This window comes from Clytia hemisphaerica, unplaced genomic scaffold (assembly GCF_902728285.1).
Source record: "Clytia hemisphaerica strain Z4C2 unplaced genomic scaffold, Clytia hemisphaerica genome assembly, whole genome shotgun sequence".
NCBI lineage: Eukaryota > Metazoa > Cnidaria > Hydrozoa > Leptothecata > Clytiidae > Clytia > Clytia hemisphaerica.
Window position 1 is genome coordinate 739,935 of NW_027104209.1, and position 22,955 is coordinate 762,889.

General features: G+C 34.9%; 1 protein-coding gene across 1 annotated transcript; it reads right to left on the reverse strand.

Moving 5' to 3' along the window:
- Nucleotides 1-9,433: 9,433 nt before the first annotated feature.
- Nucleotides 9,434-21,979, reverse strand: LOC136815522 (ranBP-type and C3HC4-type zinc finger-containing protein 1-like). The gene is made up of 13 exons (XM_067071978.1): nt 21,676-21,979; nt 18,228-18,447; nt 17,832-17,966; nt 17,029-17,318; nt 16,121-16,646; nt 15,749-15,829; nt 14,971-15,149; nt 13,743-13,924; nt 12,498-12,606; nt 11,727-11,852; nt 11,055-11,207; nt 10,375-10,518; nt 9,434-9,879 (listed from the first exon to the last, which is right to left on the reverse strand). The coding sequence occupies exons 1-13, from the start codon at nt 21,832-21,834 to the stop codon at nt 9,799-9,801; spliced, it is 2,385 nt and encodes a 794-aa protein (XP_066928079.1). The 5' UTR covers nt 21,835-21,979; the 3' UTR covers nt 9,434-9,798.
- Between the last annotated feature and the right edge of the window lie 976 nt (nt 21,980-22,955).

Genomic DNA, 22,955 nt, shown 5'->3' on the forward strand with positions numbered 1-22,955 from the left:
ACAATTTCACAATTCTAATTCTTCCGTACACACCTCAGAAACTGAAGAAAAAGCAAAAGGCTGAAATAAATGAAGCTCAGCGTTCAACAGGAGGTGAGACCTTGAAATTTCCTTTTAAAAAAATGTGAAAATTGTGAAAGTTCTCAAAATAAGAATTGACGTTTGAAAGTAAAGCCAACCTGCTGACATCAACACCTCGCCCTCAAAAAGTCAAAGAAAAATCTCCCAATAATAACTCCTCGGTCTTTTTATTTATTTTTTCTATACATAATTTTACTGACTTTACAATAAATTTTGTTTTTTCTGTATAAAATTTTAATGTTTTTTTTTCACTTTTTGTTTTTCACTACACTTGTTCTTCGACTTCCGTGTATTATACCTGAAAATTGAAGTGGTCAAAATATATTTGTCTTCAGGCCACTCGCTTTGTCATACTGTAAAAAAAACAACCTCATTTTGTTCAATTTCAATCTGTAAAATACAGACCAGAATAGTGTTCTTTCGAATATTCGAATCTTCCTTCTGTCTCGATTTATTCTATTTGAAGTCTCTCCCGTCTGAGCTTTGCATTCTCTTAAAGAACAAATTCGTATCTGAAGTTAAATTATCCAGGGATTTCATTCGTAATTTATCCCAAATTTGTTCAAAGTTCACAATTTGGATAAGAAAACAAGATGAAAACGTAACTCAAATCGACCGGTCTTGAAATTACATGGGAATGATAAGACGGACAAGATGGCCAAGTTATGAATAAAATTTATTGCATTTGTCAAATCTCTCACTTGACAAGCTGTTCTTTTTCTTCTCTTCCCGCAAGAGTTTCACAAAAAATAATATTATTCTTGTATTGTTTCTTTCGAAATTTGATGAGGATGTTTTTAGTCCTCGGATCTTACTTATTTCAGTCATTGAATTTTTTTTGAAGATCAATTTTCAAAAATAAAGCGAATTTAATTAACTTTAAAAGTTTAAAAGTCGTGTTACCTAGGCTAGGAGCTCTCTCATCACATTGATCTTTCTAGGAGTGAATTTTGAATTGATAAAATAAACACCCCTATCTCACAGCCCCGGTGGAACTTTTTTTTCCTCAGTGGGGATAAAAACTCTTATTGAAATCCCAATGGGGATAGAAATTCTATTGTTCCAAGGTTAAAATACCCAGTGGGAATGGAGTTGGAGTGGTTTTTTTAAACATTGAATTTGGAATGGGGATGAAATCAAAGTCAATTTCCAAGTGGGCCTGAAATTTCAGGGTATTTTCCCACCGGTGACGAAATTTTTGCTTAATTTTCCAGTATGAGGCTGGGGTCCCAGCGGGTCTGTGAAACGGGTGTAAATAAAACGCCTGAATTGGCCTCAACTGCTGCCATTTTGTAAATAAGAACTTCTAATGAAACGGCATTGCAGGTAACAAACACTCCATCCGTTGGAATAAAATCCCAAACTTTGAACACTGCAACTTGGGAATTAAATCACCCATACCCTCCCTTTGGGTCTTTTGCAGTCCAAACCATAGAATTTTAAACGGTCTGTAAAGAAAACATTGCACAGAAGCCCATGAAAAGACGTAAAACATAATTTGCCTTTCACTTTTGAGAAAATTTACCTTTCCAATCGTATATTTCAGTTTTTTGTGAAAAAGTTATGGTTTTTCATAAGTCATAGGAAATTATTTGATTGATGTTTGAAAATATTTCGCCTTCTTTTTGAATTTTCGAAATACTTTTCAAAGGAATATTGAAAAAGGAACTACCAGTGCCAATATATTCTCTTTGAGTGACTGAAACACAGAGCTCAGGGCAAACTTTTACAATATGTTTTTTGATAACAAAACATTACTCAATCTTACTTTTAATACTTTTAATGTCGAAATTTTCTGGTCTAAATTATTCACTTACGGTCAAATCTTTTCAAACACTCGCCACCCAAAACACACAAAAACGTTGAAGATTAATGATTAAATTTAATTTTCTAAGAGTTGCGCGCTATGTCCAACAGGGATTTATCTGAAGCAAGACATTACTACCCTGAGTATCAGAGGTCAAGTTTTCAAAGAGAAAATATTAACCTCTGAAGAAATTTTATCTCGAATTTATTCGCGCTGTGATACTCACGGTAAGACATTACCGCCTCCGTCTATAGATATGTAGATATGTATACGAACAACCGTCTTTGGCTCCTAGAGATTCCAATGTGTATGTTAAATAGAATTATTAATACTGGCCTCTAAGATGCCCAAGTTGTGAAAGTTGACCTTCACAATTAGTTTCCCCATAACGGAAAATTATTCGGTTGAATACTCTTCATAGATCAAGTGTTGTATTTTTTTTTTTTTTTTTAATTTCGCCTTAGCGAAAGTATTACAATAGGCATGGTGCGGCGATATCGGAAGAAAATTTTGAAAACGAAAGTACTTGATACGGTGGACGAACTTACTAAAATCAATTTACAAATTACACGCTCGTATAACCACGGAAGGTTTTCTTTGGATTACGTCATTATATCTTTGTGTCTTTAGCTTCACAGTTTTGATTTTTCTTTATTTTCTTATAAGCATATACTTTATAAGAATCAAATCAATAACTCTTGTAAAGCGGTGAAATACCTTTCGGTAATCAGTTCTTACAAAGTAAACAAGGGATGGGGCACAATATGAGCATATTTATTTTTCTTATAAGCATTTACTTTATAAGAATCAAATCAATAACTCTTGATAGACGGTGATATACCTTCCGGTAATTAGTTCTTACAAAGTAAAAAAGGGTTGGTGTACAATATGAGCATATTTATTTTTGTTATAAGCATATACTTTATAAGAATCAAATCAATAACTCTTGATAGACGGTGATATACCTTCCGGTAATCAGTTCTTACAAAGTAAACAAGGGATGGTGCAAAATAAGAGCATATTTATTTTTCTTATAAGCATATACTTTATAAGAATCAAATCAATAACTCTTGATTGACGGTGATATACCTTTCGGTAATTAGTTCTTACAAAGTAAACAAGGGACGGCGCACAATATGAGCATATTTATTTTTCTTATAAGCATTTACTTTATAAGAATCAAATCAATAACTCTTGATAGATGGTGATTACCTTCCGGTAATTATTTCTTACAAAGTAAACAAGGGACGGCACACAATATGAGCATATTTATTTTTCTTATAAGCTATACTTATAAGAATCAAATCAATAACTCTTGATAGACGGTGATATACCTTTCGGTAATTAGTTCTTACAAAGTAAACAAGGGATGGCGCAAAATAAGAGCATATTTATTTTTCTTATAAGCATTTACTTTATAAGAATCAAATCCATAGCTCTTGATAGACGGTGATATACCTTCCGGTAATTAGTTCTTACAAAGTAAACAAGGGACGGCGCACAATATGAGCATATTTATTTTTCTTATAAGCATTTACTTTATAAGAATCAAATCAATAGCTCTTGATAGACGGTGATATACCTTTCGGTAATTAGTTCTTACAAAGTAAACAAGGGACGGCGCACAATATGAGCATATTTATTTTTGTTATAAGCATTTATTTTATAAGAATCAAATCAATAACTCTTGATAGACGGTGATATACCTTCCGGTAATTAGTTCTTACAAAGTAAACAAGGGACGGCGCACAATATGAGCATATTTATTATTCTTATAAGCATTTACTTTATAAGAATCAAATCAATAACTCTTGATAGATGGTGATATACCTTTCGGTACTTAGTTCTTACAAAGTAAACAAGGGATGGCGTGCAATAGGCATATCAATTTTTTATAAGCATATACTTTATGAGAATTTTTAAAAATTAAACAGCAATTGTTCTTAAATTGGTCTTATTTTTTTAGCGATTTTAAGCCTCATTGTTCTTGTTGTAAAATTGTTTCATCAAGGCTCGATGTAAAGTAGATTTCAGATTAGCTTCATCTACTTCTTGTTTTTCCCATGTAGTTCAAACTCTAGGCGAAATTTTCGACTTCAAGTCGTCTTGTTTTTTTTTTTTTTTCTTTATTGAAACAAAGACACGTGTACACTACGAACATATATTACCAAACATTACTTAAACATAAAATATAGTCCCTCCCCCCGCTAGGAACTAACGTTATATCGCCAGAGGTACTAGACTATGTAAAAAATAAATAAATAAGTAAATAAAGAAAATAAAAATAAAAAATCTTGGAGAAGGAAGCTACAGTTGTTAGGTAAAAGCCTAAAATAAAGCACCGCTAAACCTTCCAGTTTCGTTAAGAAATTCAACAACAGAACAAAGAATAGATTTATTTAGATTTGAAGTCAAACTTTCATCCCCATATAATAAAAGCCGACAGAAAAAAGGAGGGTTAAGTGGCGGATGAAAAATAATGCCTAGGGTCTGAAGTTTGTCGAACAAAGATTGTCTTGCATGGGAATATATAGAGCAGTGCAGAAGAAAGTGTTGAGTGTTTTCAACAGAGTTAGTTCGGCAACCACAGAAAGGGTCTAAAGTGTCGCGGAAGCCATGTCTAAATTTATGCTCGTTGAGATGGCTGAAACCGACCCGAAGTCGATTAAGAAAGATCACTCCTTGAATGTCAGGAACATCAAAAACATGGGATTGCTTGGGTCTCAAAAATTCATAGATTGCTTTTTAATTGAAGGTAGATCTCGTATATTACCTCCCAGAACATTCCACTGAGATATGCAGTACGGAAAAAAAGTGTTACGGAAACGTTCAGTTCGTATATTAAGAGGATAAATAGGATTTCTTGTTCTAAGGCCACCTGGTGCTGTAAGTCTTACTGGCAGGTAGTTACATAAATACGAAGGGGCTAAATTGTTAATAATTCCATAGAAGAATGTCATTCTTCTAGCAAAGCGCCTGTCAGCAAGACTTTCAAGACCAAGTTCTGAATATAGTTTTTCTTGAGACGTTCCACGAAAACAGCCTGTTATAGCAAGGCAGGCATTATATTGAATAGATTCAAGCTTCTGCACAAAGGTAGCATTTCCTGGGCGGTCATATACGATATCACCATAATCAAGATGAGGCCTAATGAAAGATTTATAAATGGTTAGTAGAGATCTCCTAGGCACATGCTTGCGAAGTCGGTTAATAAGACCAATTCCTTTATTGGCCTTTAGTATCTTCTCATCTAGATGGCGATCAAAAGAAAGTTTTGAATCTAAGATTAAACCAAGATGTTTCTGGTACTCACTGGTCGCGATATTAGAGTTATTAAAGGATATTACTGTAGCATTAGGAGGAGTGAGTCTACAGGTAAAATAGACTTCAACAGCTTGCTTAGATGGGTCAGGGTTAAAAGACATCTTCCATTGATGAGCCCAATCAGTTATCCTGGAGAGATCTCTGTTAAGTACATCAAGGCTCAAGAGTTGATCAATCACAAGAGAGAATAAAGAGGTATCGTCAGCAAAGATCTTGGGTTTTGATTCAAGGTTTTCTGGAAGATCATTAATATAAATTAAGAAGAACAATGGACCAAGAATCGAGCCTTGAGGTACCCCTGCATTGATTCGCTTCCACTCAGATGTTTTCCCATTCAACACAACTCTCTGATGCCTATCGTCAAGAAAGCTGCGAATTAAGGAAAGTAATGGTCCAGTCACCCCATAAGATTTGAGTTTAAAGAGTAAGCCATCGTGCCACACCCGATCGAATGCCTTTGAAATGTCTAAAAACACCCCCCTGGTATCTAGAATTCAAGTGTTCAAGTGTTGTATTATTTGATTCGAGCCCCTGTGACCTAAAGATTTGTCACGCTGATAAAACTTTAAGTTCGATCCACCCTCTAGGATAACTACACAATTACTTAATCATCGTCATACTCATGGTTCCTCTTGTTCAGAAATGAAACGGCCTTTCTTCGAGTATAATAACATTCTAACCAATCCTGAACCTGTGAATAAAATTCAACCCCCCCCCCATTAAAAAGTAGAAGTTGCTCCCTAAAACAGGGGTGCGAAAGTTTGGAGATTTTACTGAATGGACTTTTCCAGAAAAAAATTGAATATGGGGGGTGGAGGATATAACATTTTTTGTAAATTTACCTCCCGGACATTGTGAATTTTGACCCCCGTGGACAGCAGGTCTAACCCCCTGGACGAGCATAAGTTAGCCCCCTGGACATTCAAAATTACCCTCAAACAGAGCAAAATTACCCCCAAATGGAGCAAGTTTAGCCCCGGATAAGGCAAATTTTGTAGTTTTTCAATACCCCCCGGACACTATATCCTCCACCCTCCATTGTACGAACATTTTCTGGAAGAGCCCAATAATATAGCAATCTTTCCCTGAGACAGGGTTGTGTGTGATCTTGAGATTGAAACCGGTAAAACATTAAGTGAAAAATCTCCCTAAGGAATTCACGTCCAGCAAAAAAAGGATTGAATATGAACTTTTCCAGATTGTCAGAAACCATTTTAAAAAAAACCACTTTCAAGACAAGTGTCCAAAAGGAAAATTCGTTTTCGTTGAAATTAGATTTGGAAAAAGATAATCCGAAAGTTTATCCACAAACTGGTCGAATTTACTTGTCCTCTATTTTGAGAAGAAGAAAAACTTTGAAAGATTCAATTGGTTGTTGTGTAAACTATTTTCGTCGTAAAATTTCATTTTCCAAAATCTTCTTTCCGATTTTCAAAGTTTGTGAGTACGGATATAGTGAGAGGCTTAATTTTATTCAAAAATATCCTCCCCGGATTTCGGTTTTTCGTCTTGGAACTAATTCATTTAAGACCATGATCACATATGACAATTCAGTTTTGCTACGAACGAAATGAAGTTATTCTATTGGTTAGAAGTTACTTAAAACTTGAATTTAACCAATAGAATGGCCTCATTTCGTTTCGGAGCAAAACGGAACCGTAGAGTGTGAATGTGGTCTTATTCTCAACCTTTTTCCGGGGGTAAATTTGCTCTGTTTGAAGGTAATTTTGATTGTCCAGGGGGTCAACTAATGCCTGTCCGGGGGGGGGGGTAGACCTGCTGTCCGGGGGTCAAAAGTCACAATGTCCGTTATATCCTCCCTGCCCCCATATTCAAATTTTTTTCTGGAAAAAGCCCAATGAAGGTTTAGTTTTTTGGTTATTTATCTGGCTGAATAACACCACAGTCAGAAAAGTGTGTAAAATGAAAAATAATTGTCATTAATAGGAAGGAGACATTTCAGATTGTACTTAAATTTACTAAAATTCACTATTTAGAAAATATCTCGGGATTTAACTTAGAAAAAATAGAAATCTGAATTTCAAGAACTCGTGAAAACTAAAATTTGGTTTCACCGCGAAAATTATTCAGATAAACACATTATCCAAGACAAAATGCAACTCAACTCCACCACAACATTTCAATCCACGATTGATGGTGTAGTGTCGATAAAAGACTAACGTTTAGTCTATGAATGAAAAAATATAAATTGAAGTCGAAAAATTAAAAAGAAAAAAAATATTTAAAGTGTTAAAATTGTATGAAAAATCTTAAAGAAATATAAAAAATCCGTCACGCAAAAAACAATGACCGAACTGAAAAAAAGGGAACAATGCAAAAAGAAATTTCTTAAAAAATAATATAAATATTATTGAAGCAGTGAAAAAGAAAAATGAAGGCTGGAGTTTTTAATTTATTATAAAGGAATATTTTTTATGTAAAAATAGTTTTTATTGCTCTCAAGAGGTGTCATTTAAAATGAACCCTGTCACCGTAGTCAATCAATCACCGTTTATTCCCCCCTTTTGAAATAACACTACGTAAATTATTCATCTCCCAAGGGGGAAGCTTAACAATAAAGAGGGTACAAAACCCACTAAGCTCATATAAGGACCAGCAAAAGTATATTCGCTCTTGACTTAAAAACTTATTGAACATTTTTTCGTGGTTCTTTATTTTTACAAGTCAGACTCAAATCTCCACTTTTATGCTATTATAAGAACAAGGAATATTCTCTAGGGAATTTAATTAGTTAGAGGATTTCTGATCTTTAAAAACGCCCTACTGGGGAATCGCATTCTAAGCCTAAAATTGTTGTCTCAAAATAAGTAATTTATCAAGGACAAAGTAAAATGATAATCAGTTTGATTTGACGTAAGATTGCTGAGTATTAAGAAAGCGGCAATACACAAATTTCCTACTAGCATATTCATATAAAAAAGTCACGAAAAACGTCGAACAAAGCTCTGATTGGCTTGAGACATGCAAAGATTACCTCATACTCTGGACATTTTGAAGAAAAAAAATGTTTATGTGTGCAATATATTCAGCCATTCAGCCAATCAAACCTTTACTCGACGTTTTTCGTGACTTTTTACATGAATCTGCTAATAGGAAATTCGTGTATTAAAGTTCCCAATTTCTATCCGCGCGTGTGTTCAAAGAAAGCCACAATCTAACAGTCATTTATCACTTAATGGCAAAGAGAAAGTGGATAAGTAGTCATTTCCAAAGTAAAGGGGCCATAAAACTCCACATGTGGTATGTAGAATAAAAGAGGACTAGTTAATATGTCTAAAGGGATTTTTACTGGCCCAAGTAATGATTAATTAATACAACTTTTCTGTAGAATTTTCTGTTTATTTGTGATATATAATATATATTTTCAAGTGTTGGTTGATTTAACCAGGAGAAAAGAACTTTTTACACTCTTTTGAAAAGAAAAAAAATACAAGCCCAATATATTTAAAATCTGATTTGAATGAAGTTATAAATTTATATTTGGAACATACATTTACCTTGCAATATGCGCCCAGCGTTACAGAAAATAGAAGAAAAGAAAAGTTTCTTCGGAGAGCAATCACTCCCATAAAAGGAATAAATAACAGAAGAAGCACTCTCCATCGTTTATCTTGAGTACCTTCTTGGCGCAGTTTATTCGAATGCTTGTTTACTCCGTAATGTTCCAGATATTTAAATAAACATAAAAATCAAATCTTAATTAGAAGATTCAGATTCAACTATCTAACCTAAATCTACCGGTAACCTAAATCACAAATCATTTCTGATCATCAAATTTCGTGATATATTACATGTGAGGCAAGACCAATTTGATTAGTTGTTTTACGGGCCCACCGACTCTGTAATTCAAAAAATAAAAATAAAATTGATTTTGGTACTACTTTTTTATTTTCATTACTTTACAGACTGTCAAATTTTCAAACATTTTAGGGGGGGGGGGGTTGTACTTTTACGGTGTGAAGGGATTGGCCCTTTTTTAGTACGGTATCGCGGGATTTGACGGAAAAAAAGACGGGAAAACGGCATTTTAAAATCAGACGGTGACGGTATTTGGCCTTATTTTTTGTCATTATGCCGGTATTTGAATCTGTACAAACCGGTGTAACAGTGTTATTTTTTTCAATTTTCGGGATTCCGGGATTCAGCGAAAATTTTGACGGGAAAACGGTATTTCGAACCCCTACAAACCCCCCTTTTAGTAGTTTTTGCTGCCTTTTTAGGAGATTCTATACGTAAAATTCTACTTTTATTTTTATTTTTTCACTGACCAACCCTCTTTTTTGGTTAGCTTGGCCCGTAAAACAACAAATCAAATTGGCATAGCTTTATTAATGAATGTCAAAAGTACAAAAAAATACAAAAATAAAGTTCAAATTTTATCGGGCCTTCTCCCTACCACAAAGCACAAACTGCTATACAAAAAAAATACAAAAACTTAACAGAAATTCAAATTATAGTACCATTATAGTACTGCACTGTAGAAATTATTAATGAAATGCTTAACTCTAGTAAATAAAATTTTGTGATTTTATAAAATAAATGACCAACAAAAATTTTCCCAATTTTCAATGACAATTACCACACGTAGGCGTGCAACGTATTCCATCCACACCGCACTTGCAACCTGCAGATACGTCACCTTTTCCCTGTGCAGAAATGAAAAAATCGAAAGTAAGAAGAGTAAAAGAGCCTTTTCTTTAGCATATCAGGTATGAAGATGGGAGAGCAGATTTAAACGACACAGTAATTATGTCTTTATACCACGAATATGTAAGTGCTTTCTCGTAAAAATCTGCTCTCCTACGCAGATCGTTCTTCACCTCTGCCTACGCAACGCTACGCTACTGTCCCTATCTACGCTACTGAGGGATCTGGCCCATCCTTATCAACACTCATACTTTGGGTATTACGAAAGCAGAGGTAAGAAAAAAACAGAAACCGTAGTGTAAAAAGTATTTATTTAAACTTCTCTTTTTAAAAACCCTCTATCCTTATCTTCTTCGGAAAATTTTGGAAACCATTTCTTTGGACTTTTCGTATCCCACCCCCCTTTAACAGAGGAGCTTGGTTGTCATGCTCAAAAATAATATCCTGAGTGTCGTGAAATCCAGTGAGTTGAGAAATTCAATAAGTTTGCGTACCCCTGGACCCCATCGTGGACCTTTAGTGGCCCAACAAATTTCAGTTTTACACATGGTGCATCTCATCCAATCACAACCACTTTTCTTTTGTAAAAGAACTTTACATTTTGGACAATGCATCGCTTCACCCTTCGCCACAAGTTGCTGTTGAAGGAAAGGGGAATAATTATCAATAAAATAATTTAAAAAGTGGCAAACACTCAGGACCCGTGACATCTTTTATGCGACGCTATCAAACTTGGTCTATAATAGAAATTTTCAAAAAATGGAGTATTAAAAGAGATTTTTGCGAGGGGGTATTCTGCTAAGACCTAGGAAATATTTTTAAGGACTCAAAAACTGACGTCATAGGCAAAACCCCTCGAACCCTAAAATTTGACAATGTTTGGGTGGTTAAATCCCACAAGCTATCTTTATGAAAGTTAAGAAATTGTTACAATGAAATGACATAAGTAGTGAGAAAGGGTAACGATGAAAAAAGACCTAACATCACGAAATGAAGGTTATGATACCAAGAATAAAAATTCCATCACTTTAAATCCAACTTTCAAACTGTCTCAAAATTTCTTTGTTGAAATAGACTTTCTGACTAAGTATGCTATGAAAATTATGGTTTCATGGTTTTCAAGGTCGCGTAGGTACCCTGTTTAAGGTTGACCAGGGAAAAATAAATTACATACATCAAGCCATTCTTGCGTTTTGCGTGCATCCTCGTCATTCTTGGCTCGAAGTTTTAAATCATCTTGATATTCTTGGCAAGTCATATCCGGATGTTGTGCTTGACACGTCAAACAATTCTTCTTGGCACATAATTGACAAATGTATTCGTTGACCTAAAGAAAAATTGGTTAAGAGCTTACAATATTTGAGAGAAGAGATTGACCTTTTAAGCTATCAATGCGAAGATTAGCCTGACATCGAAAGTGTTAAGGCTAAATAATCATCAGTTCAAATTGTTTAAGAGAAAGAATTTTCTTACTTACTTACTTACTTCTTACATAGACTATCTCATTGGCAAAACTTGGCACATGGACCATACCGGACAACAAATTTTCTTACTTCAACCACACAAAAACAACCGAAGAAAACTTTAGGCGAATTAACCAATTCCCTTATAACACCACTTCACCGCATAGGCATTGAGAGATTTTCAGACAAGAAATGGTGCGTAACCGTAACAAACCTAGTCTGAATCGAAGACCTCTATAGATGTACTTCCTATAAGAAAGCTTTTTTGCTAGAGGATGAGCAGAAGCCTATAACAAACCGTACTTAGCGGTGGTCTCCCCCCCCTGCGAAGAAGTGTTCGGTAAAGGCTACCCATGCAAAATAAAAGAAATCTTGGTACGTACCTCATCCTCATAGATACACCATCCACGACAATCGGTGGTCTTGCAATGGAAACTATTATCCATGTTCATTTCAGCATGTTTCAAACCACGCTCCAAATACTTCGCATATTCTTCTTGGCTCAACAACTGGAAATATTAAAAAATGATGGTCTTTGGTCTCAAGTGGTCTTTTTTAACCTAGTACGTCCCTAATTACTAAAACAAAAAATCTTATAAAAATATTTTTTGAAGTCAGTTAATTACAGTACACTTTCGCTTGTTCGAACTTCTATTATTCGAATATTTCTATAATTAGAACTTGTTTCCAGTCTCCGTCAAAGAGAAAGCCTCTTAAAGTACTTTCTATATTTCAAATCCCTCTATAATTCGAACAAAGAAGATTCCCCGTTTGAGTTCGAATTAGCGAGAGTCAACACAGCCAACTTACCCTAGTACGAACTTCCATTATTCGAATCATTCTGTGATTCGAGCTTGATATATTTAGCTTAAAATGCTTTCTTTAATTCGAATCTTTCTCTAATTCAAATGAAACTTCTTGGCCTCGTGAAATTTCTAGTCCCATGAGAGTCTACTGTATCAGAAAACTGGATTTTTGAAATTTTCGGATTTAAAAATCTTATTTTTATAAAATTTCAGTAGTGAGCCAAAAAATCTTATTTCTTTAAAATTTCAGTAGCGGGCCACAAAATCTTATTTGCTTAAAATTATAGTAGTGAGCACTTTGAAAGAAAGAAATAGAAAGCCACCAAGAAAGCAATAAGAAAACCATACCTCTCCAATTTCTTGTTCAGTAATAATAGCAGCACATGGATAATCCGTATTTTCCGGACATTGAACTTGTGTTTCTTGGGATGCATTCACTGTCTCAATCAAACACTCTCTGTATAGAAAATGGAAACTTTGCCTCAATTTTTTTTTATATAGAAATGAAGTTGTAAACCACAGAAGAAAATTTTATACAAAATTAGGTTCTGCAACCAGAATAGCTTGCATTTTGCACTTATGTGTTCTATGACATGCGGATCTTTCGAAAACTTTGTCGAAAACTCAGAGCTTAGTTCCTATATTTCGAATACATCTTTTCGAACGTAGTCGCACGGTCAGGTGCGTGCCACTTTATTATTTAATTCACCACCCTAAATTCGATCCAATCCCTTTTTTACACTTTTTTCTATTGTCTTTAGGTGCGAAAAAAAGACTGGGACGGTTTTAGGATGGTAAAATGGACAAAAAAATGACCGTGCGATAAATGGCCCCTACGGTCGAAAAGGTGTATTAATCTGTAAGGACTAAAGCAAAGTTCGATAGAAAATTGAAATACCTTATCGGGGAAAAAATGTCGGGGGGAAGTGACAAAAATTTTGAGGGGTGACGAAATTTCCCCCCGACGAATTTTTTCCCCGATATTTTATCACCCGACCAAAACTTTTACCCGATTTTTTTATCCCCGACCAAAACTTTTACCCAATTTTTTAAACCCCAACCAAAATTAAAATCTAATTTTTTACACCTTTATTAACCGAAATTAGTGCTTTAAACGTCGAATTACAAGAACTTTTTCCAAGCTAGTGAAGGAAACAATTTCATTTGGACAATTTAGTTGGGTGAAAGTAACTAAATTGTAAATTTCGTCGGGGAAAAGTGACGAATTTGAAATTTTGGTCGGGGGAAAGTGACGAAAATGCCTGTAGGTGACGAAATTTTTCCCCGACGAAATAAAACTCCGAAATTCTTTTCCCTGATAAGGTAATAGGACAAAAAAACTGAAAGATTATATCATTTAGGTATCATCATTTTTTTCAATTTTCTGCACTGTAATGCCATTGTTACACATGTTTTTTCTTTCATAAGCATAACGTTAATAAGCATATATAGGCTCAGTTTTCGTTACCCAAACAATGGCTCTATTGTTTGAGAACAATAGAATGCTAAGCATAATGCGAGCCTGGATTAGGGACAGACTTATAAAAGAAACAACATATAAATGAGAAGAAAAGGATAAATAATCTTCCATACCGGCAAAAACAATGATAACATTCTCTAAGCATGACACCCTGTCCCTTATCAATATTTGTATAACAAATCGGACAATCAAAATCGTCAGGGTTGGGTATGATCTTTTGTTGTGCAAACTGCATGACTTGTATATAATTCTTCTGTGCATCTTTAGCTTCTTGCTCTTTCAGTTTGAATTCCGCCTGTGTAAAACAAAATACAACAAAGTAAAAGTTTTCTGTGATGAAGTCTATAATTAGATAGAAGAAAAATATGCTTATTTGGAACTGTTATTTCCTGTCACGACAAATGCTTCTTTACTTAAGGCAAAACTTTGTATGAATGTATATTTTGGTAGATTATGCCAAAAAAATTAATCGAAGTTTCTATTCGCAAAAAGGGAGTTCACTATGAAAAAAACCTCAAATAATAAAATATTTTGTCCCCACCAAGGAGGGGACTTAAAAATGTCAAGGCACTAAATTCTTTCATTGTACTTAAAAATGACAAAATTGACTCTCTAATTAGCGAACACCCGTGCCAGATCAACATATGTCGATTAAGTAATCGATTGTGTCTTTAGACCAAAGATTCATTTGAAAATGGGAAAAGCAGTGGTTGATGTTTAAATCATTTTGACCGAAAAAAGTTGTCCGCTTAAAGAGTGTCCGCTAATTAGAGAGTCTTAATCAAGACAATAAAAGTTTGTCTTTTTAATTTTCTTTCTCTATATGAAAATATTACCTCAATTTTACAAAACTTTTTATCAATAATTTACAAAATAAAGCAGCAGAAAGCGGACACCCTATAAAAGCGGACAACTAAAAAAATGTATACCGTTACGCGTTAAATATTTTAAAGCATCTTTATCAATGTTTATTTGAGCTCCAATGTCTTTACGACTTTAACCTTATAGAGTCGGGTATTTGGCAAAATGGTTTGTGCTTATAAATTAAGTGCCCTATATAATCTGATATATGAATTTCGGAAAGAATAGCTTCTATGGCATAAATCTAACAGTCTTCTTCTAAAAAAATACACATGGGGAATTTCCTTCCTCCCCTACTCTTACAACATACAATGGGGTAAAGAAGTGTGACTTTATACAAAAAAAAAGATAAAAAATTTGACAGAAAGCATCACTCAGTGCAAAAATATATAATCTTTTTAGACCCTCCTAAGATAAGACCGTAATACAGACAAACTAAAGGAGAGGGTAGATAATTTGATGTTAATGTTGATTAGCCACCTCTAGCGCAAGCCTTTCACTCTCTTCTTCTTGCTTCTTCCGTTGTTGCTCTTCCTCCGTTAAAACATAACCCACCGGAATGACGAAATTATCGGGCCGGTTACCCAAACATACGGAACAGCTAGCAAATGTTGGACGATTCAGAACTGTACATTGCGGACAACTCCAAAAGAGCTCATCTAAAGTAAAACGAAGGAAAGTTCATCTTTATTAAAGTAAACCAGTGGAGTCTCCTTAACTCGAACCTTTACAACTCGAATGTCTCTTTAACTCGAACAAGTTTTATGGTCCCTTTAGTTAATAATATCTTATAAACCTTACTTCATAACTAAAAAATTTCCTTAAATCGAACAAAGTTGCGTTCCCCGTGCGTGTTCGATTTATGGAGTCTCCACTGCATCATCGATTTCGCATGTTTTAAGGAAGGCTTCGAAAGTGTGCAGATAGTTACACACTAAGCATCATCCCGTGAAATAGTTTTTTGTTAGAGTCATTAGGCCGTTAAATTGATGTTTTCTCAACCACTTCTTCGAAAATTTGTTGTTTCTTTTCAAGTTCGACAGGTCGCTTAAATGCAATATTTTCATCGATGATAGAATAAAGGTTCTTTAAAAAAAAGGCCGAAAGAATTTCATTTTTCTCTGGGTTCAAAGTCACTCGTCCGTAAACCGGCCCACCTACGCTAACATAAAAAATATCTAACAGGGATAGCCTTAACTTAAAGATGGCTTAGCGTAAAATTACTAATTTCTGTTTTATCAATGAGATTCTATTGTACCTTTTTTAGGTTCTTGAGGTTTTGTTTGTTGAGGACGATGTACTTGTTGTTGTGGTTGTGGTGGAAAGACTGGTACTGCTCCTATAATGAAAAGCAATTGGTGACTTTTTTTGGAGAGTTTCCATACGATACACTTTCAGCGGTAGAGTAACGACCCCACATACATTTATCATTGAAAATGCGCATTGAAAATACACGGTTTTTTATACGAATACCTTCTATAATTCTATAAAAATAGGCCTATTGGTTAGAACAATAGAAAAATAAGAATAATGCTCACCCTCAGTCAAAAAAACACTCTATTCTTATAAAAAAAACATGTGAAGTTTTAAGTAAGAATTTTTTAATTTTGAAAACTAATACTCCACTTACCTGGGGGTGGCTGTTTTCTTGCCTGTGCGTAGTTAGGGAATTCATAATTAGGTGGAACTGTGTTATGAGGTGAGTAACTTTGAGCGCCCATCAAAGGGCGTGGATTGGCGGATCCAACAGCCATACTTTGAAACATTCTAGCTTGTCCCATATTCTGTGGAATAGCATTGTCAATATAATCGTTCATTGCATTTAGCTGTTGTTGTTGTTGTTGTGGGAAGTTTTGTTGGTTTTGATATTGTTGAAAATTCTGTTGTTGAATTTGTTGTGGCTGTTCAAAAGATGGTTGACGAACATTTTGTTGTTGATTTCGATGTTGTGGTGAAAGAGGAGGCATGTTGACTGCTTCAAAAGCATCTGCTACATTATCAGGTTTGTTTTTGCCAGTAGTTGAGGTGAGATATAAGAATATCTTTGTCCCTTCATTTTGCATACCACAATATTTTAAACTTTCACTCTCTTTCGCTAAACGGCCGTCAACTATCCAACGTTGCACATGAATACCAAACCCATTATCACTCAAAAACTAAGAAATAACAAAGAAAATAAGGATTTCAAAATAGTTTAGTTGAAAAATCCATAAAAATGTAGGGCAGTAATCTATGAACTAAACAACGGAACAGACAATATTTGTTCCAGGTGTGGCAGAAATAAGTTATTCTCTTTGAAGTGTGAGATCTCTTTTTAAAGAATATAGCCTTTTCCAACAGGAAAAAGCCTAAAATTTATTTTGATGGTTCATTTGTAAAATTTCATTCGTTAGATCAAGGGTCATCTTGAAATGAAAAAAAAAACTCATTTTCCGAAATTTCTTTTAAAAAGCGTGAAAAAATTGACCTATCAAACTGGCATGATGATGAATCATAGACCAACATTGTCAGGTAAAAAGTTCAAATCAAACGTCTTACCTTAGCTTTCAGCTGTTGAATGGTCGTTTTCTTTAGGTCATTAACACGAATTCTGACAGCAGGGGTAGGCTTGTCAGGGGTATCCTCAATCTGTTGTTGGTCAATAACGGTTATATTCAATACAGTTTTCTGTTTGTCTGTATCATCCAAATTATTAGGATTCATTTCAATATTCCCTGAGTTGAGAATTGTCAAATTCAATTGAGCTTTTGCTAAAATTTCAACTTGTCTTTGAGCTTGTTGTAGATTACCACTTTTAATAGCGTCAGTGAGTTTGGAAACTTCGGCATCTATAAATATAATAAGAAGACAAAGTTTTTTGTGAAAATATAAAGAATTGTTTGGAAAAACAAACCCCTAGAAAATGTTTTAACACATTCCACCTGTATTTCCTTGTTGGCAATGACCATTGGGTGGTTCAAAAATAAAGAAAAATTTCAAAATGTCCCTAGCGAACCCTTTTCAATTTAGTTGGACTATTTTAGATTGCTGAATCTAAATTTGAATGTTACCAAGCCTGAAAACCCGTAGTTTGTCTTAGTTACTTTTTTTTTGGTTTCCAGGCAAAAGAAAGACCTACGGTACTAACTAGTTTCAAACTTTCCTAGATCAAAAGTAAAAAAAATAATGAAAAATTTCTCTACAATCAAAATTATCAACACTTCTAAAACGCCTTTAAAGTTAGAAATGAGCTGTATTACATTTTATTTATCAGTTTGAGCTATATCATAAATGATTAAATTTTTTTTCCATTTTAATTACATAGCCAAATGACCCGTAAGAAGTAACTAACCAATACTTACCATAGGAGTAAGATGGAGGTCCCATTGAATTATTGAGTGGATGTTCCTGGTAATTTTCATTTTGATAAGATGGTGGTTGTTGTTGTTGTTGTTGTTGTTGTTGTTGTTGTTGTTGTTGAAATGCTACTCGTGGTTCTTAAGAGATGAGAGAGAAGGATGAGTGGATGATTGCGATGATTTCAGAATATAATGACATTATGTTGTGAAGCTGTGACTTGTTTTATTTGTAGAATTATCAAACATCTTTAGATTAGATAAAAAGATAGGTTGGTAAATTTTTAGAAATTGTTAGATTCCGAATCAATCATTCTAATGATATTATCAGACAAAACGGAAAATTATCAAAATGAATGCAAATCTCAAAAATATAGTTAAAATCCTTTTTGACAGACTTACGAACTGGAGGTGGTTGCTGTTGTTGTTGATTCCTGGGTACTGCACCTCCCAAAGTTCCCTTTAAAAGTCTTTCCATGATAGTTCGAAATTCCTCCACATTACATTCTGGTGACAATGCCAATCCAAATATATCTCTTTCTGGTCCTTCTTGAAGGAAAAATTGTGTTCCTCCTTTCCATTCAGCTTTTCCATTGTTTTCAAATTTGATGTCAAGAGGGGCCTGAAATCAAAAGGTTTTTATGAAGTTAATTGAAAAGGGAAATGGAAAAAAGCCTTTTATCTGATATTGCAATAGTTGATATATTCATTTTGAAAAGTATTCTAGAATAAAACTTTGAAATTCCATCTCAAAGTTTCATGTACTAGGTACAGTCATCAGGTTGTTATAAAAAAACTGCTAAGATTAATTCTTGTATAAATTCAATTTCCATGTCAAACCCAAAGAGAATAAAATTAAGAAAAATTTATGACATTTCTTGACACATGAAGAGGCTGCTATCAGAAAAATAATAAGTATGAAAGTTATAGTTTTCTGGAAATTTGAGCAACTGTTGGGCCTCGAAAATCGACATCGCTAGTAGATTTTCTTAGCGCCACTTGATCTAACCCACCCACCCTATAGCGTCGAAATGACGCTAAGCATGGGAAAATCGATATGTGAGTGGCCCCTAATCTTAAAATCTCTTTTATTGTTAAGAAAGGAAAATAAGCGGGCGGAACCGCCCTCGTAGTTCAATCCCCGGGATTGAAAAAAACCTAGAGAAAACCTTTTCCATACATATACTTTCTAGGTGTACAAACGAGCAGAAACTTTTGCGAGGTCGAAAAATTGTGAAATCTACAACACTTACTTTTGCGGATTCGACAAAATACATTTTTTTGCGAACATAAACTTTCGCGAATTAGGTATATTTAAGTAGAAAATTCAAGTTTGCGGTGTATGAAACCAGTGTTTTGACCGTTCAAATGCACTCAAACCACAATCGATGGACTTTTGCATAATTTCTAGACTAAATTTTATACTTGCTATCATCGAAGAGCAAAATTTGAGTAAATTTTCTTTATAGACTTTTTTTTGCGAACAAAAACTTTTGCAAATTGCCCTCTCAAAAATTTTCAAATACATTTACTCTCGCAAAAAGGGCGAAAATTCGCGAAAATTGTGAAAGTTTCTGCTTGCAAAAGTTTGTATGCCTAAAGTAATGTAGCGAAAGTATTTTAAAACACGGCATTTAAAGTGAAACAAGATGGCGGAGAAGTAGTGATTAGAAGTTTTTGTAATTAGACAGCATGACAAAGGTTTGTTATATTTTAGCATAACAAAGACAAACTCAGGAGGTAAGGTTAATTGAATTTTTACTGCTTTTAACCATTTTTCAAATACAGAATAATTTCAAACTTGACTTTACTGAAAGGGGCGGGCGCCTTCGCCTTTACGCTACTTTGCCCACCATTTTTGGTGGCCTTAACAGTAGATCCAAAAGGGCACCCTCATTGAGGAAGATAATTTCTTTTGGTTTCCGGCTTTGGGAGTAGGTTATGTTTTTGTTTTGCTGGCTGTTAGAATGGCAGGATCCTGGACAGTATAGACCTAACTCTTCATACAAAAATTATGGGAAACGCATGTTTGGACTTTGTACCCTATGCTGCACTCAAGCCCTTAAGCCAAAGTCCCGGATCTTTCAAATTCCGTATGTGAATAGAGCAGTAAAAAATACAACTTTTCTATTTTTCCTTTTTTTTGCAAAAGTTCTAGGAAAGAAAATAAAGGGATAATGATAATTGAATACTATCCATTGATGATCCGCGGCACTATCGTAAAGCTAGAATCGCTTTGATACTCTTCGATTGAGAAAATTATTGACAGATTGAAGTTTTTCACCCGCGCAGGAGCTCACGGAGCGTTCTCGGCTCAATCCTTGGACCGCGCTAAAAATGGTAGACTGAGCTGTGATAGATCATTTCAATGGAAGAGGACCCTGCTGACGCACTGGCAGTCAGGCACATCCTGGCAAATGCACGGGGTATTTTTCACTTGCGATTGGTGGCAAATGCAAGGGGTCGAAAACCAAAGTGATGTAATAGCACTGAATACCCCACACAATTGAACCGGGTTGGAAATATTTTGCTTCATTTCAAAGAACTGCATAGATGAAATTTTTTTTCCATGGGTCAATTTTGTCTTCGAAGATTGAAGAAACTTTTAACGAAAAAATAAAGTTCCTAGTTTTCTTCCTTTTTTCCCATTTTCAGTTTGAAGTTCATTTTTATTCATTTTCACGCTTTTAGCCTGAGACGTCCTATCTCATTTACACTGGGTGACGAATGGAAGGTGATAACTACTATCCGTATATCTAACACTCCTTCTACTCCTTTTCCTTTCCCATCTTTCTTCTGTATCTTTGCTTCTACTGACTGTTTGAGACTTATTTTCTCATTTCTGACTAAGTTTTGATACCTGTCAATCATTTTTCGACCAATCAAATCATCGCACCGGGTCGGATTCAAACCACCACTAAAGAAAGACCTTTGGATTCGGAAGCCAACACGCTATCCGTTGAGCCACACTCGCACAGCAGAAGACAAAATTTGGAAATACTTATAAAATGACAAAAAAGACGGGGGTAATGTTATTATAATATGGGTAAAAGTACCCCTTTTTTAACCTGACTGAAATTCGAGCCGTTACTAGCAACCCTGACCCTACCTAACTGTTAATGACCCAATACCCCCTGAAAACGGAATTACGGATAGGAAAAAAAATCGTGTTAGATCTACGGATAGTATATATCACTTTCCGTGACGAATACCCCATGCAAATGCTCACCCCGTTCATTTGCCAGGATGTGCCTGACTGACTGGACTTAACGAACACCAAACACACGAAAGTCCGGTGTAAAATGAGAATTTTTTTTACCACCGGACCATCTCTACACCGGACTTAAGAAAGTCGGATGTCCGGTGTTGGAGAAGGATACTTTTTCCCACCGGACAATCAAAACACCAGATATGATAAATGTCCGGCGTCCAAAATTCCCTGTATGCAACACCTGACTGACACCGGACTTATTGCGTCCGGTGTACCAAAAGGATACGTTTTGCCACCGGACAAATACACCGGACAGTCCGGTGCGTCTCTGCAGGGGTCCTGATGGAAGTTGTTGGAATGTTTACAAGGATCTTGCTTGACAGAAAATCGTTTGTTTTATTGTCAATGATGACAGTGCGGTTATCAATTTTGTTAGACCTGACAAATTGATGTTTGTAAGTGCACTTTATAGTTTTGATTCCCATTGTGCATTGAAGCGAAGAATCATATTCTGGTTTTCATGTTATTAGATGCTGTTTTAGAGCTTTAGAGCTAGCCTGTTGGATGGTTTCCCTAATTGTCAGAAACAAATTTAACAGACAAAATTTATAACAATCTCTTAAAATATAGCTTACTTACATTTTGATCTACAATGTGGAGAATATTTGGTTGATAAATCTCTATTTCTCGAAGTTCACTGTTGTAAAGTGGGTGCCAGTCTGGTGCATGGTATCTGTTTATAAATCCTCTACATCTATACAGGACAGCTCTTTGATAAACAGGCTGTTCTTGATACATCTTTTGTTGTTTTACAAATACGTTTTAAATGTTTTAAAATAGTTAAAATTAATCATACTTTCACTTTTTCTGCTGTCCCAGCATAAATCCTAAAAATCGTCTTCCATTTTATTTTTCTAAAGCAAAGATATCCTCGCGTGGATTACGCTGCGCAAAAGAATTTCAAGATTTTACCATTACTGTATTTGTCCGCTGAGTGTGACAAAAAGAATTTCATTTTTCCGGGAATTACCTTAATAGGGAATTTCCCATTAAGCAGGATGGTTTTTTCCAGCGCGTAAGGGGTTTTCCCTTAAAATTGTTAGTGCGTAATTTCTGCTGATATAAAATTGGGCTATTCCAAAAAAAAATTGTACAGGGGGTGTTATGACGAACTTTTTTCACTAACCCCCCTGGAAATTTTGAATAAAAAACTGGAATAAGCCTTTTCAATAACCAACCCCCCTTTTAAAATCTAAAAATTGAACAAAAACCCCATGGAAAATCAACCCTTGTATGGTTTAAAAAATGTAATAGCCCATTCTCAAAGTTTTTGAAACGGGAACACTCGGGGGAAGAGAGGGGCTATGATTTGTGAATATTTCACCAAGTTTTGCTTATTGGATGTCATCGGCTCTCTTTACGTCTTTTACGACCCATTCCGATGCATCAGACAGCATGTCTATCTAGATTATTCTTGCTCTAAAAAGTATGATGTCTAATCATGCTTGGGGTAATTACAAAGAGACTGAAAAATTGGACAGGCATATTCATTCACATTCACCATGGTCAGAAAAGCATGTCTCGACTGTAAAGCAGAGCGTCAAGTGTTACCTGAGCTTTTGCTTTTTTTATGAATATTTTCATAGTAATGAGGACAGACAACGATTCTATTCAAGAAGAACCAGAAGCAGCCACCGACCTAAAATTTGCAAATATCTGTTCTGATTTGCCAGCTGGAAGGATTTCCACGAAATTAAGAACAGTTCTTCGTTTTCCAGGCGATAAATTTTTACTTCAGAACAGTTATATTTTTCCAGCTAGGAGGTAAAAAAACCCCTGGTAAAACAGCATCGATCAATTTTATCCCAAAATGGGTGACTAAAGACGCAATATAAACCAGTGCAGTTAAGTCTACATAG